This window comes from Oncorhynchus nerka, linkage group LG20 (assembly GCF_034236695.1).
Source record: "Oncorhynchus nerka isolate Pitt River linkage group LG20, Oner_Uvic_2.0, whole genome shotgun sequence".
Lineage (NCBI taxonomy): Eukaryota > Metazoa > Chordata > Actinopteri > Salmoniformes > Salmonidae > Oncorhynchus > Oncorhynchus nerka.
Window position 1 is genome coordinate 25,538,586 of NC_088415.1, and position 14,949 is coordinate 25,553,534.

Sequence of the window (14,949 nt, forward strand, 5' to 3'; positions counted from 1 at the left end):
GGATGAGGTAAATATCATTCCAGGATACCCCTGCCAGGTCGATTAGGCCTGCTTGCCGAAGTGTTTTAGGGAGCGTTTGACAGTGATGAGGGGTGGTCGTTTGACTACAGACCCATTACGGATGATCGCTGAGATCTTGGTTGAAAACAGCAGAGGTGTATTTGGAGGGCAAGTTGGTCAGGATGATATCTATGAGGGTGCCTGGGTTTAGGGATTTGGGGTTGTACCTGGTAGGTTCATTGATAATTTGTGTGAGATTGAGGGCATCAAGCTTAGATTGTAGGATGGCCGGGGTGTTAAGCATGTCCCAGTTTAGGTCACCTTGTAGCACAAGCTCTGAAGATAGATGGGGGGCAATCAATTCACATATGGTGTCCAGGGCACAGCTCTTGGAGGAAAATGTTATAGTTAGGGATGGAAATTTCAGAGTTTTTGGTGGTCTTCCTAAGCCAGGATTCAGACACGGCTAAGACATCCGAGATTGCTAAAGCGGTGAATAAAACAAGCGTAGGGAGGAGGCTTCTAATGTTAACATGCATGAAACCAATAATGGAGTAAACTAAACATGACACACATTTTGTATCAAGTTTTTGTATTTATTTTTAATTTAAATATGGTTTAAACAGCTTTGTGCTCCCATTAAGGATCAAATCATAAAAGGAGACTCAATGAAAAGCTTACACAGCCTTATTGCAGTGAACAGAATCAGTCCAGTCTGGGATACCTTTCCTTTGAATTGTGTTTTTTTCTGAACACAAAAGCAGATGGTTTGTGTAAAAATGAATATCATAGCAAATACCACAGTGAAGGGAGGAAAAATGATAATGTCTTAAAAATTGATAATGCTATGAAACATAATCATGATACAAACAGGAGCGTAATGAAAATAAACTAAATAAATCTGCGAACTCGATCAAACACACACACACACACACACATACACACACACACACACACAGATAAAATTAAGTGATTTTAAAAATGAAACCCTGCTCAAATCAAATGGTTTCATACATCCACGTTTTGTGTCTGAAGTGCAGAAAACAAAATTAAACTGAAAAAATGAAGAGATAAAATCTGATAAATAATGAAAAAGCATGCCCATCTTCATTGGTTTCAGTCCTGGGCAATTCTAGTCCATGGGGCCGGAGTGGTGTCACCCTTTTCCCCATCCCTAACAAACACAGCTGATTTAAACTAATTGCATTCTAAACTGAAGATCTTCATTATTGGAGTCAGGTGTGTTAGCTGGGGCTGGGGAAAAAGTGTGACACCAATCAAGCCCCTGAGGACTCGAGTTGCTCAGGCCTGACTCAAACCCATACAACTAATAACTTGGAGTGTTGCCCCTCTATTCTCACCCCAAACCCTTTACCCCATCTACACCCCAACCCTCTATCCTATACCCTTACCTCTTACCCCGACCATACTTACATACCCACCTATACCTCACCCTCACCCCCTACCTGCATACCCCTCCCCTAGTTTTCCTGCTAGACACAGGGTTCACATGCTTCTGTGCTGACAGGTCTGATCCTTCAGTCTGTGTGGGTGTGTGAGGGGAAGACTTGGTGTGGCTGAGGAGGAGGAGAGGGGAGGTAGTGGGACTGTTGGAGCAGGCACTGGTCACCTCTATCAAACACCATGTCCAGTTCAGGATACAGAGTGAGGTTGGAAGCAGAGGAGTCTCGTTGCATATTGAGGTTGAAGGTTGTGAACCTGTCTGTGTCTGGGTGTGTGTACAGTTTGTGCATCAATATATGTCTGAATCTGCATGTGCCTGTGTGTTAGTTAGTGAGTAAATGAGAGGGACTGTGTATGTGCTCATGGGATGGGGCCAGCGTGGGGGTTGGCGGACACAGGCCCGTCCCTTGTCCCCAGACATGGGCAGGTTTATAGGGCTTGTGTCTTGAGCTCGATGGGCTCCCCACGGTTGTCCTGCTGGGTCTCCGTCTCGGGGGGTCGGCTGCCCTTCAGTGTGGCCAGGCGCTCAGACAGACCACGCATACGGGGGAACAGCATGAAATCGTACAGAAGAGCTCCCATAGCACCTCCTATCATGGGACCCACCCAGTACACCTGAAACACAACACACACACAAAGTTTATCATGAAGATACAGCAAAAGCAACATGTAATGTTGTATATTGGCTACACTATTAATTACTATAAGATCATAGAATCCTCCATTGTGATTTGATTATTTGATATTTGTACAAAATATTTCAAATTCTACGTTATGGTGTATGTGTGTTTCCTACCCAGTGGTTTACAAAGTTCCTGAAGAGCACAGCGGGGGCGAAAGACCTTGCAGGGTTCATTCCAGCACCAGTGTAGTACATCTACAGCAGAGAAGGACAATAGGGCGCTCAGAATACAGACGGGAAAGAGTACATTTCTGTTGTACACAATGCAAGTCTGTTTTTGTGTGTGTTCCACTATGAGGATATAAGTGTTTTGGGAATTGCGTGTGTTTTCTCCTACCAGTGTGTGTAAGTGTTAGTGTGTGTGTGTTGCTCACCCCCATGAGGTGTCCAATGGTGACAGCGAAGCCGATGGACAGGGCAGCAGAGCCCATGCGTCCGTTCCTCCTCTCATCTGTCACGGCAAAGATACATATCACTAGCTGCATGGTCAGGAACACCTCCACTGTGGTACCCATGCCCAGGCTGATACCAGGCTGCAGCTGTAGACGGCCAGAGGAGAAAAATATGCATCAGACTTGAGGTCCTTTCAGAACAACTCACTTTGTAAATTAAGTGTGTCCTCTTTCTAGTTAAGTGTATATTATGTATACAATTAGTTGTGGCTTTAAAGGCCTGTAACAGGACATGACAGCAATCGAAGATGGAACACATAACTCAAACTGTAAAACGTTCAGGGGCTTCACCGCTATGGCCTCAGCTCTACACAACGCTAATGGCATGTATTGTGGTCATTGTACCACAGCAACTGTAGTTACCAGTAGGTTCCATGATGATTCCCTAATACCTGTTCATCTCTACCCATTCTAAATCCCCATTAGCATTAAGAAGCCTACCAAAAAATGTTTTGCTACTTTGAGCTGATATATATGGACCCTTAATGCACCATAAAGGGAATAGGCCCGGTGCTATTTGAGATGTGCACTTGGTGGGTGGGTGGTGCCTTACCGTGTTGAGAGCCATGTTGCCCCTCATGTTGTTGGGGGTGACCCCATAGAGCACAGCGGCCCCGGCCACGGCCCCCAGGATCTGGGCAGCCCAGTAGAAAAAAGCGCGGAACAACGACATCTGGGAACCCACCAGGTAGGCAAAGGTGACAGCCGGGTTAATGTGGCCGCCACTAATGTGACCAATGGACTGGATCATGGTGGCAGCTGCCAAGCCGAAGCACAGCGCCACATGCAGTATGTGGTTGGGTCCGGTTGTCCAGCGCAGCGCGGCACCCATGCCGAAAAACACAAAGAACATGGTTCCAAAGAACTCTGCGAAGACTGCCCGCCAAAACGTCATGGACCGGAACTCCCACATGCTGGCTGTTCACTGGACGCTCCTTGTAACAGAAAATGTTTTTCTCACAAAATAAAAGTTGTCAAGGTGAATCTAGAAAAGGTAAGCGTGTACGTTTTAAAAGTCTTGCTGCTCGTTTGCACTTTTAAAAAAATGTTTTAATCCCTTTGGAGGTCAGTTTGCTGGGCTGACCCAAACGCTGTCTTACTTAGCCAATCAGTTGGAAGACAAACAGTTAAAAAAGTTGACAGACGAATCCACCAGACAGATCTAGCTCTAAGCTACAGACGATCTCAAGTTGGCGCGAAGGCAGTCAAACATCAACTCAGCTGTGCTCGCCTCCACTGGCCGCCTGCCGTAGCAACATAGGTATGTGTGTGTGGGAGTGTGTGTGTGTGTGTGTGTCTCAGAATAGTTGTCAAGAGGAGATGTGCATTGATGCTAGAGGGGTGGTTCTAGAGTAGAGACAGGAATAGACGGACTGTCCTAGGGATGTTTTAGCCTCTCTGACGGAGGGGAGAAGGCCCACCGGGGGCTTTATAACCCCCCCCCCAGGGCCCAGTGACGCCATAATCCCAGGGGTGGACACACAGAATGGCCCAAATCAAACAAATTTAACCCCTTTGTTGCCTCCCACAACAGAAGAGAGGGGAAGAGAGGGACTGTAAGGGAGGAAGAGAAAAGGGTGAGATTGACACAAGAGGGAGGAGGCAATTAAGAAAGAGTAAGTGACTGGGTGAGTATAAGAACTAGGGGGGAGATCAACCCCACAGAAGTGATGAGAGGAGTTTGTCTAGTCTCATAGTGTCATATGCACTGTATGTTATCTGTTGACACTTCATAACCATGATAACCATGGGAACAAGTGCTGATGGCGGAGAACACACACAAACACACACACACACAGTGATCCAAGGGGGGCCCCAGACAGATGAGCCTTAAGCCAACAGTGTGCGGAATTGACTCATAAATAGAAATGCCTGACCTTGTGAAACCATTGTCTTAGCATCGAGCATGTGTGCCACATGTGAACAGTGGAACCGCTTGGTGTTTTAGAAACATGTTTGTAGTTATCATTCACAACTGATAAGATGTGTTTTTTGCAGATTTTTCCCACAGGGCAGAGGTGCTGCACTCACACTATTCACTGACCTCAAATCCCAACAGTGTTATTGACAGAGGTATTAAGCATACGTAAGTGGTTATAAGCACTACTTAAGGGCTATGAACAAAACATTGAAGCTGGGAGCGTGACATGGGGACCTTAGATGTCTGCATAACATAGAAGCATAGGGCACTTCTTTAAAGCAATTCACTTGACATTGACACCCAAAGCACAGTACAGAGGCATGCATATTTACATATAAACTTTGACTACTGCTCCAAAGTGGTAGAAAACAAATACATTTCAAAACGTAACTAAATAAATATTTAAGTTGTGAACTAACTACAAATATCAGCATTGTAAAGGGCGGCCCTGACAAAACAGTCAGGTATCACTTAGACACATCTCTCTCTCTCTCTCTCTCTCTCTCTCTCTCTCTCTCTCTCTCTCTCTCTCTCTCTCTCTCTCTCTCTCTCACTCTTCTGGGCCAGCGTTCTAGGAGGTGCTGGGCTGCTCAGTGGAGAATTGAATAGGTAGAAGTTTGTATTGTGTATGAGGGTGTGTGTGCCAGGCAGGAGGGGTGAGAGGCAGGGTGGCCCACTAGCAGCCAAAGCCCTGAACAATCCATGCATGGGGCTGAGGACAAGGGGAGGGACAGGGTAGGACAGTGGCAGGGGACAGGGGAAACGGGGGTTATTGAGCTCCAACGCTGGAGCATATTGCTGACCAGTCCAAAGCCATCACTGGGCAGTGGGCCATGAATGGAGAACGCTGATCTCACCATTTTAACTTTTTTAATACACCGAAAAAACACAATGCAAAATGCTGGCGGCACGAGGCAGTTATTTTCTACTGTTTGTTGGGGGGGGGGGGGGGGGTGTATAGATGAAAGAGCAGATCCATGTGTGTTTGAAGGTGCATATGTGCATGAGTGTGCATGAGATGGTGTGTGCGCACATGCATTTATGCACACGCAGATATGTGTGTGTGTGCACAAATTGTTATGATGTTTCAATAATGATTGCGAAGTGTTTATTCTATAACATTCATAGCTTTATATAGTAAACACAAACATGTACATAAGAAATTGCAACGAAACATACATTAGCACTTTTCACTAATATAACATATTGAGAGTAAAATGTTGAAGTAAAACATTTCAAAAACATATTCAAGGTAAATAAATACTAAAATAAGAAGGTGCTAATTAAATATATAATTCCACCAAATTCCTGTTTTCCATCTATATTTACATGAATGTAGTTTCCTCTAATTGCTCATTACAAACCCAGTATTGTTTTAATAACAATAATAATTTGGTGGGTGCTTGAATTTGTCCTAGTTCACATACATACAAGTGTGTATTAATACGCATGTGTGAATTGGAAGTGTTTTTTTGTTGTTGCATATCCCAATTCCTCTGATACACCCTTGGAAAGTGGGGCCATTATCAACGGCGAACCAGGAGCAAGTGAGTGAGTCTGTAAAAGGCTGATCCAACAACCTATTTAGAGGGGGTAGGGAGTGAGTCTGTGAAAGGCTGATCCCACTACCTATTTCAATGAATTCCCTAGTTTTCCAGAAATCTCAACTGGAGGATTCCTGGAATCAGGAAAGAATAAGTAGGAAATCCTACTGCAAAATAGGGATTTTATTTAAAGTTCCCGGACTTTAGCAACCGTACTGCTCCCACAACTTTACTCCTGTGTCATTAGAGGCCACTGATCTGATGACCTATTTGACAGTGAATAGCAGAATTGCAGAGCTTTGAGGTGAGAGAGCCTCAGATACATGGAGATGCCAGAGATAATGGCCTGTGTGAGTGTGTCAATGATTAGGGTAGGCCTCTTTAGCATTTCTAAACATTAACATACAGGGTGAGTAATGATAAAATACACTGCTCAAAAAAATAAAGGGAACACTAAAATAACACATCCTAGATCTGAATGAATGAAATATTCTTAATAAATACATTTTTCTTTACATAGTTGAATGTGCTGACAACAAAATCACACAAATTATCAATGGAAATCAAATTTATCAACCCATGGAGGTTTGGATTTGGAGTCACACTCAAAATTAAAGTGGAAAACCACACTACAGGCTGATCCAACTTTGATGTAATGTCCTTAAAACAAGTCCAAATGAGGCTCAGTAGTGTGTGTGGCCTCAACGTGCCTATATGACCTCCCTACAATGCCTGGGCATGCTCCTGATGAGGTGGCGGATGGTCTCCTGAGGGATCTCCTCCCAGACCTGGACGAGAGCATCCGCCAACTCCTGGACAGTCTGTGGTGCAACGTGGTGGACAGTCTGTGGTGGACAGTCTGTGATTTTCTATTTCTAGGTGGTTGGCCGGGTGTGGTTCTCAATCAGAGGCAGCTGTCTATCATTGTCTCTGATTGAGAACCATACTTAGGTACCCTTTTCCCCCACCTGTTTTGTGAGAAGTTAACTTTGTAGTTGTTCAGGGCACATAGCCCAAAGCTTCACGGTTTGTTTTTTTGTTCTTCGTTTTGTCCGCGTCATTTTAAAATAAAGTTAAAATGTACGCTTATCATGCTGCACCTTGGTCCAGTCCTTCAGCCAGCCGTCACAGAAATATTGTTACATTATTCAACCTTTGAAGTTACCGTACTGCAAAGTCTTTCTCTGTGGTAACAAAGAAATTCTCGATTTTCATTTTGGTGGGGAAAGAAGTTTCGGTATTTACGACTGTCATAAAACAGCCGACTTCCCGCTCTACGAGAGAGAGCGTGCTGTAGAGTGGACCGACTGTAACCCGATCCTTCAGATAATCCCAGGAGAGTCATGACAAATGATACCTGTGAATGTGTATACACACTCAGACACGCAATGTAAAATTGTACATACAATACCAGTCAAAAGTTTTAGAACACCTACTCATTCAAGGGTTTTTCTTTATTTTTACTATTTTCTACATTGTAGAATAATAGTGAAGACATCAAAACTATGAAATAACACACGTGGAATCAAGTAGTAAACAAAAAAGTGTTAAACAAATCAAAATATATTTTATATTTTAAGCAAAGCTGTCATCAAGGCAAAGGGTGGCTATTTGAAGAATCTCAAATATAAAATATATTTTGATTTGTTAAACACTTTTTTGGTTACTACATGATTCCATATGTGTATAGTTTAGTTTTGATATCTTCGCTATTATTCTACAATGTAGAAAATAGTAAAAAAATAAAGAAAAACCCTTCAATGAACTTTTGACCGGTAGTGTACACTGAACACATTTTTTACACAACATGCAACAATTTCAAAGATTTTACTGAGTTACAGTACAAAGAAGTCAGTCAATAGAAATACATTCATCAGGCCCTAATCTATGGATTTCACATGACTGGCCAGGAGCCAGGCCCATCCAATCAGAATGAGTTTTTCCCCAAAAAAGGGTTTTATTAAAGACAGAAATGCGCAACATTTGAGAGAGAAATATATATATGTACATACAGTGGGGAGAACAAGTATTTGATACACTACAGATTTTGCAGGTTTTCCTACTTACAAAGCATGTAATTACTTAAAAATCATACCATGGATTTTTGTTTTAGATTTCGTCTCTCACATAATAATATATATATTATTTAAATGAAAATTATCAGTATTTTGTGCTTACGTGTTGGTGCATATTTTATTTTGTTAAGTATATATTGTATCAATATTCAGTGTTATGTAATACTAATTTATGCAGAAATATGATATATAACCCAACAACCACTACATTTTTTTATTTTTTTGTTACACAAAATCCTTTATGTATATACACTGCTCAAAAAAATAAAGGGAACACTTAAACAACACAATGTAACTCCAAGTCAATCACACTTCTGTGAAATCAAACTGTCCACTTAGGAAGCAACACTGATTGACAATAAATTTCACATGCTGTTGTGCAAATGGAATAGACAACAGGTGGAAATTATAGGCAATTAGCAAGACACCCCCAATAAAGGAGTGGTTCTGCAGGTGATAACCACAGACCACTTCTCAGTTCCTATGCTTCCTGGCTGATGTTTTGGTCACTTTTGAATGCTGGCGGTGCTTTCACTCTAGTGGTAGCATGAGACGGAGTCTACAACCCACACAAGTGGCTCAGGTAGTGCAGCTCTTCCAGGATGGCACATCAACCATGTGCCATCCTGGATGAGCTGCACTACCTGAGCCACTTGTGTGGGTTGTAGACTCCGTCTCATGCTGTGGCAAGAAGGTTTGCTGTGTCTGTCAGCGTAGTGTCCAGAGCATGGAGGCGCTACCAGGAGACAGGCCAGTACATCAGGAGACGTGGAGGAGGCCGTAGGAGGGCAACAACCCAGCAGCAGGACCATTACCTCCACCTATGTGCAAGGAGGAGCAGGGGGAGCACTGCCAGAGCCCTGCAAAATGACCTCCAGCAGGCCACAAATGTGCATGTTTCTGCTCAAACGGTCAGAAACAGACTCCATGAGGGTGGTATGAGGGCCCGACGTCCACAGGTGGTGGTTGTGCTTACAGCCAAACACCGTGCAGGACGTTTGGCATTTGCCAGAGAACACCAAGATTGGCAAATTGCGCCCTGTGCTCTTCACAGATGAAAGCAGGTTCACACTGAGCACATGTGACAGACGTGACAGAGTCACGTGACGGAGATGCCGTGGAGAACGTTCTGCTGCCTATTTATTTCCCAGTTGTCAAGGTCACATCCAAATGTGTGGGAATGTATGTGATTAAATACTTTATAACAAGCTCCAACTACGAAAGACTTTGATCTCTGGTGGACAAACCAGAGGCTTTATGTCGACTGACTATCCAGCAGATGGACCGGCGATCGCAGAGAAGGACAACAATGGCATACACTCGTAAATATGTACATTGCATTTCTAAAATCCAAATGAACGGTTGTTGGGGTGCTAAATATCCATATTTTCGAGGTGCTGGCCTTCTAGGCAGAGTTGCAAAGAAAAAGCCATATCTCAGACTGGCCAATAAAAATAAAAGATTAAGATGGGCAAAAGAACACAGACACTGGACAGAGGAACTCAGCCAAGAAGGCCAGCATCCCGGAGTCGCCTCTTCACTGATGACGTTAATACTGTTGTTTTGTGGGTACTATTTAATGAAGCTGCCAGTTGAGGACTTGTGAGGTGTCTTGTCTCTCAAACTAGACACTATAATTTACTTGTCCTCTTACTCAGTTGTGCACCGGGGCCTCCCACTCCTCTTTCTATTCTGGTTAGAGCCAGTTTGAGATGTTTTGTGAAGGGAGTAGTACACAGCGTTGTACGAGATCTTCAGTTTCCTGGAAATTTCTCGAATGGAATAGCCTTCATTTCCCAGAACAAGAATAGACTGACGAGTTTCAGAATACATTTCTATGTTTCTGGCCATTTTGAGCCTGTAATCGAACCCACAAATGCTGATGCTCCAGATACTCAACTAGTCTAACGAAGACCAGTTTTATTGCTTCTTTAATCAGGACAACACTTTTCTGCTGTGCTAGAATAATTGCAAAATGGTTTACTAATGATCAATTAGCCTTTTAAAATTATAAACATGGATTAGCTAACACAATGTGCCATTGGAACACAGGAGTTATGGTTGCTGATAAAGGGCCTCTGTACGCCTATGTAGATATTCCATTAAAAAAATCTGTCGTTTCCAGCTACAATAGTAATTTACAACATTAACAAGATCTACACTGTATTTCTGATCATTTTGATGTTATTTTAAATGGACAAAAACATTTGCTTTTCTTTCAAAAACAAGGACTTTTCTAAGTGACCCCAAACTTTTGAACGGTAGTGTATGTGACACCCAATGTGTATCACGTTTAATACAAGTGTCAGCGTATGCGCTACTGGTGTTGAAGTCAAGTGCAGGAGAGCAGAGAGTCCCGAACAAGGAGGGGAGCCGACTTTGGTAGAAGTCGTGACAATACCCCCCTTGACGCGCGGCTCCAGCAGCTCGCCGACACCGACCCAGAGGGCGAGGCGCCGGGCGATCCGGCTGGAGACTCCCACAGCATTTCAGGGTCCAACACGTCTGCCCCCGGAACCCAGCACCTCTCCTCCACTGAAGGTTCCCCGCCAACTCCTCGAATCAAGAATGGAAAGGACGGAGTACGCCGGGGCCCCCTCAAAGTCCAGAGGAGGCGGAGGGACCTCCCGCACCTCAGACTCCTGGAGCGGACCAACCACCACCGGTCTGAGGAGAGACACATGGAACGAGGGGTTAATGCGGTAATCGGGTGGAAGCTGTAACCTGTAACACACCTCGTTCACTCTCTTCAGGACTTTGAATGGCCCCACAAACCGCAGACCCAGCTTCCGGCAGGGCAGGCGGAGGGGCAAGTTTCGGGTCGAGAGCCAGACCCAGTCCCCTGTTGGCCTCACTGCGGTGACGATCCGCGCTGGTTTTCTTGAGCAGAACACGGTCGGCTTCCCATGTCTCATCCGAGCGCTGGAACCAGTCGTCCACCGCAGGAGCTTCGGTCTGACTCTGATAGCAAGGCGCCAGAACCGGCTGGTACCCTAATACGCACTGAAAGGGGGAGAGGTTAGTGGAGGAGTGGCGGAGCGAGTTCTGCGCTATCTCGGTCCAGGGCACGAACGCCGCCCACTCCCCCGGCTGGTCCTGGCAATAAGACCGAAGAAACCTGCCCACGTCCTGGTTCACTCTCTCCACCTGCCCATTACTCTCGGGGTGAAAACCTGAGGTGAGACTGATCGAGACCCCCAGACGTTCCATAAACGCCCTCCAGACTCTCGAAGTGAACTGGGGACCTCGATCAGACACTATATCCTCAGGCACCCCGTAGTGCCGGAAGACGTGTGTAAACAAGGCCTCCGGAGTCTGTAGGGCCGTAGGGAGACCGGGCAGAGGGAGGAGACGACAGGACTTAGAGAAACGATCCACAACGACCAGGATCGTGGTGTTTCCCTGTGAGGGAGGAAGATCGGTTAGAGAATCCACCGACAGGTGTGACCAAGGCCGTTGTGGAACAGGTAAGGGATGTAGCTTACCTCTGGACAGGTGTCTAGGAGCCTTACACTGGGCACACACCGAGCAGGAGGAAACATAAACCCTTACGTCCTTTGCCATGGTAGGCCACCAGTACTTCCCACTCAGACAGCGCACCGTCCGGCCGATCCCGGACAGATGACCAGAGGAGGGTGACGTGTGGGCCCAATAGATCAACTGGTCACGGACAGCAGACAGAACGTACAGACGCCCGACGGGACACTGAAGGGGAGCGGTGCCTGCTCAATGTCCATCCAGCTCCCACACGACCGGCGCTACCATGCAGGAGGCTGGAGTATGGGAGTCTGATCCATGGGCCGCTCATCTATGTCATACAGCCAGGACAGTGTGCCTGCCTTAACATTTTGGGAACCTGCCTGACGAGTCTCCTCGCTGCCCGGATGTCTCCTCGCTGCCCGGATGAACTCCAGGTTGCGGTGGTCAGTCCAGATGAGGAAAGGGTGTTTAGCCCCCTCAAGCCAATGTCTCCACGCCTTCAAAGCTTTAACCACAGCCAACAGCTCCCGGTCCCCCACATCATAGTTCCGCTCCACCGGGCTGAGCTTCTTCGAGAAGAAGGCACAGGGGCGGAGCTTCGGTGTCGTGCCCGAACGCTGAGAGAGCACGGCTCCTATCCCAGTCTCGGACACGTCCACCTCCACTATGAACGCCAAAGAGGGATCCGGATGGGCCAGCACGGGAGCCGAGGTAAACAGAGCCCTTAGGTGCCCAAAAGCCCTGTCCCCCTCAGCCGACCACTGCAAACGTACAGGACCCCCTTCAGCAGTGAGGTAATTGGAGCAGCCACCTGGCCAAAACCACGGCTAAATCTCCGTAATTGGCAAACCCTAAAAACCGCTGCACCTCCTTTACCGTGATGGGAGTCGGCCAATTACGCACGGCTGAAATGCGTTCACTCTCCATCTCCACCCCTGATGTGAAAATGCGATACCCTAGGAAGGAGACGGCCTGCTGGAAGAACAGGCATTTCTCAGCCTTGACATACAGATCATGCTCCAACAGGCGTCCAAGTACCCTGTGCACCAAGGACACATGCTCGGCAGGTGTAGCAGAGTATATCAGAATGTCATCGATATACACCACTACACCCTGCCCATGCAGGTCCCTGAAAATCTTGTCTACAAAGGATTGGAAGACTTATGGAGCATTCATCAACCTGTACGGCATGACGAGGTACTCATAATGCCCTGAGGTGGTACTGAACGCCATCTTCCACTCGTCCCCCTCCCGGATACGCACCAGGTTGTAAGCGCTCCTGAGATCCAGTTTAGTGAATAAGCGCGCCCTGTGCATTGACTCAATCGCCGTGGCGTTGAGAGGTAGCGGGTAACTGTACCTCACCGTGATTTGATTGCGACCTCGATAGTCAATGCACGGGCGCAGACCTCCCTCCTTCTTCTTCACGAAAAAGAAACTCGAGGAGGCGGGTGAAATGGAGGGCCGAATGTACCCCTGACACAGGGATTCAGAGACATATGTCTCCATAGCCGCCGTCTCCGCTTGCGACAAGGAATATCCGTGACTCCTGGGAAGTGCAGCGTCTACCAGGAGATTTATCGCACAATACCCCCGTCGATGGGGTGGTAATTGAGTCACCTTCTTTTTGGAGAAGGCGAGAGCCAAATCGGCATATTCTGGGGGGATGCGCACGGTGGAGACCTGGTCTGGACTTTCCACCATGGTAGCACCAACGGAAACCCCTACACACCTCCCCGAGCACTCTCGCGACCACCCTGTGAGAGCCCTCTGTTGCCATGAAATGCTGGGGTCATGACTAGCCAACCAGGGAAGACCTAGTACCACGGGAAATGCAGGAGAGTCAATGAGGAAGAGACTGATTCTCTCCTCGTGACTCCCCTGCGTCACCATGGCCAGGGACATGGTGGCTTCCCTAATTAACCCGGACCCTAATGGTCGACTATCCAGACCGTGTACCGGGAAAGGTCTAACCACAGGAACAATGGGAATCCCTAAACTAAGGGTGAGTGAACCGTCTGTCAATAAAATTCCCAGCCACGCCTGAATCTACGAGCGCCTTATGCTGGGAATGTGGGGAAAACTCTGGAAAACTCAGGAAAACAAACATGCACAAACAGGTGGTCAACAGAGGGCTCTGGATGAGAGTGGTGAAGACTCACCTGGGGTGACGCCAGAGAGCCCTGCTTGCTGCCTCGACTCCCAGAGGGACCAACCCGGCACCGACTGGCAGTGTGCCCTCTGTGGCCACAGATGGTGCACGTGAAGGCCCCTCCTCCAGCCTCCCTAAGCGCAGCCCCTCCCAGCTCCATGGGCACCGGAGCGGGGGTGCTGGAAGACTGAACCGACAGAGCCCTCTCTGGACGTCCGTGGGTGACCAGCAGGTTATCCAATCGGATGGACAGATCAACCAGTTGGTCAAAGGTAATGGTGGCATCCCTGCAGGCCAACTCTCACCAGACGTCCTCGCGCCGGCTGCATTGGTAGTGGTCGATAAGGGCCCTGTCGCTCCATCCTGCTCCGGCTGCCAAGGTCCGGAATTCTAGGGTGAACTCCTGGGCGCTCCTCGTCCCCTGCCTCAGGTGGAAGAGTCGCTCCCCCACCGCTCTACCCTCGGGCGGATGGTCAAAGACTGCCCGGAAGCGGCAGGTTAACTCTTCGAAGTGGTTCAACGCCACATCTCCTTCTCCCCACACGGCGTTTGCCCACTCCAGAGCTCTCCCTGAGAGTGGGCAAATGCAGTCATACTCCCTGGGAAGGGAGAGACACATCCCACTGGGACCGGATACAGGGGGGATGGGTAGAGGTACCCCTGGTTGTGCTGTTCGAGGCGCTGGAGAGACTCCCTGTCTCTCCCAGCGGTCCATGGTCTGGACAACGCGATCCGTCGTGGCGCCAAGATGTTGCAGCATCGCCGAGTGTTCTCGGACTCGTTCCTCGACTCCTCTAACCGGGGTACCTGCTCTTGCTGACTCCATGGGTGGTGTGGGATTCTTTCAGCGTATGCGCTACTGGTGTTGAAGTCAAGTGCAGGAGAGCAGAGAGTTGTGATCAGGCGCACACTTTATTCTGCAGAAGCAAACAACAGACGGCTGCAACAGTGTCCAACAAACCTCCAGCCAAAGGCAAAAGTGCAAAGCGCGACAAAGTCACAAATAAGCAAAAATGTTTAACAATTAAACATACTCTGGGTTGAAACATAGTACCTGGGGGAAAAACCAGCTAGGTGCATCAATACAAAACACGTAACAAAACAATCCCACACAAAGTCATGGGGGGAACAGAGGAATATATATGCAGTTAATTAGGGAATGTAAACCAGGTGTGCGGG

The 14,949-nt window shown here is 47.2% G+C and overlaps 1 protein-coding gene across 1 annotated transcript; it reads right to left on the bottom strand.

Annotated features, from left to right (window-relative positions):
- Nucleotides 1-1,405: 1,405 nt before the first annotated feature.
- LOC115102134 (lens fiber major intrinsic protein-like) lies at nt 1,406-3,992 on the bottom strand. Its single transcript, XM_029621743.2, has 4 exons — nt 3,152-3,992; nt 2,521-2,685; nt 2,261-2,341; nt 1,406-2,079 (listed from the first exon to the last, which is right to left on the bottom strand). Exons 1-4 carry the CDS (start codon nt 3,509-3,511, stop codon nt 1,894-1,896), a joined length of 792 nt encoding a protein of 263 aa, XP_029477603.1. The 5' UTR covers nt 3,512-3,992; the 3' UTR covers nt 1,406-1,893.
- Nucleotides 3,993-14,949: the final 10,957 nt, after the last annotated feature.

Bases quoted from the DNA above. Each gene is read 5' to 3' on its own strand.
- LOC115102134 (XM_029621743.2), bottom strand. From the start codon at position 3,511: ATGTGGGAGTTCCGGTCCATGACGTTTTGGCGGGCAGTCTTCGCAGAG. The intron at 2,686-3,151 runs GTAAGGCACCAC...GGCCGTCTACAG, and splicing joins GCAACATGGCTCTCAACACG to CTGCAGCCTGGTATCAGCCT. The intron at 2,342-2,520 runs GTGAGCAACACA...TCTCTGCTGTAG, and splicing joins CCATTGGACACCTCATGGGG to ATGTACTACACTGGTGCTGG.